Here is a 389-nt window from a genome sequence, read left to right as displayed (position 1 = left end):
CGCCCTCGCCGTGGGTGCCTTGCCACGGTGCACGATGTGACACCCACATCCCGGGTGCCTTCCTGCGACGCACCGTGTCTCCGGGGTCCCCATGACACCCGTGTCCCAGCAGGCTTCTCGCGATGCACCACGCCTGCCTGGGCTCCCTGTGACACCCGTGTCCCTTGTGTCCCTTCCCGCGTGCCCGGGGTCCTCGCGCCGCCCCCATCCCGGGTCGCCTCCCCGCGCCCCCGAGCACCCGCTGATGCCTCTCCCTCCCTTCCAGGTGAAGATCTGGTTCCAGAACCGCCGCTCCAAGTTCAAGAAGCTGTACAAGAACGGCGAGGTGCCGCTGGAGCACAGCCCCAACAACAGCGACTCCATGGCCTGCAACTCCCCCCCTTCCCCCG

At 68.6% G+C, this 389-nt stretch overlaps 1 protein-coding gene across 1 annotated transcript in view; it reads left to right on the top strand.

Moving 5' to 3' along the window:
- Nucleotides 1-382, top strand: part of LOC104131249 (homeobox protein DLX-3) — a gene marked incomplete at both ends in the record, with an annotated part of 2,524 nt that extends 2,142 nt beyond the window's left edge. The window contains one exon of the mRNA XM_009644402.1: nt 266-382. Within this exon, the coding sequence (XP_009642697.1) occupies nt 266-382 (117 nt within the window). The remainder of the gene's footprint in view (nt 1-265) is intronic.
- Nucleotides 383-389: the final 7 nt, after the last annotated feature.

The sequence above is a fragment of the Egretta garzetta genome, unplaced genomic scaffold (assembly GCF_000687185.1).
Source record: "Egretta garzetta isolate BGI_Z169 unplaced genomic scaffold, ASM68718v1 scaffold498, whole genome shotgun sequence".
NCBI classification, from domain to species: domain Eukaryota; kingdom Metazoa; phylum Chordata; class Aves; order Pelecaniformes; family Ardeidae; genus Egretta; species Egretta garzetta.
This window is presented reverse-complemented; position numbering and strand designations above follow the sequence as displayed.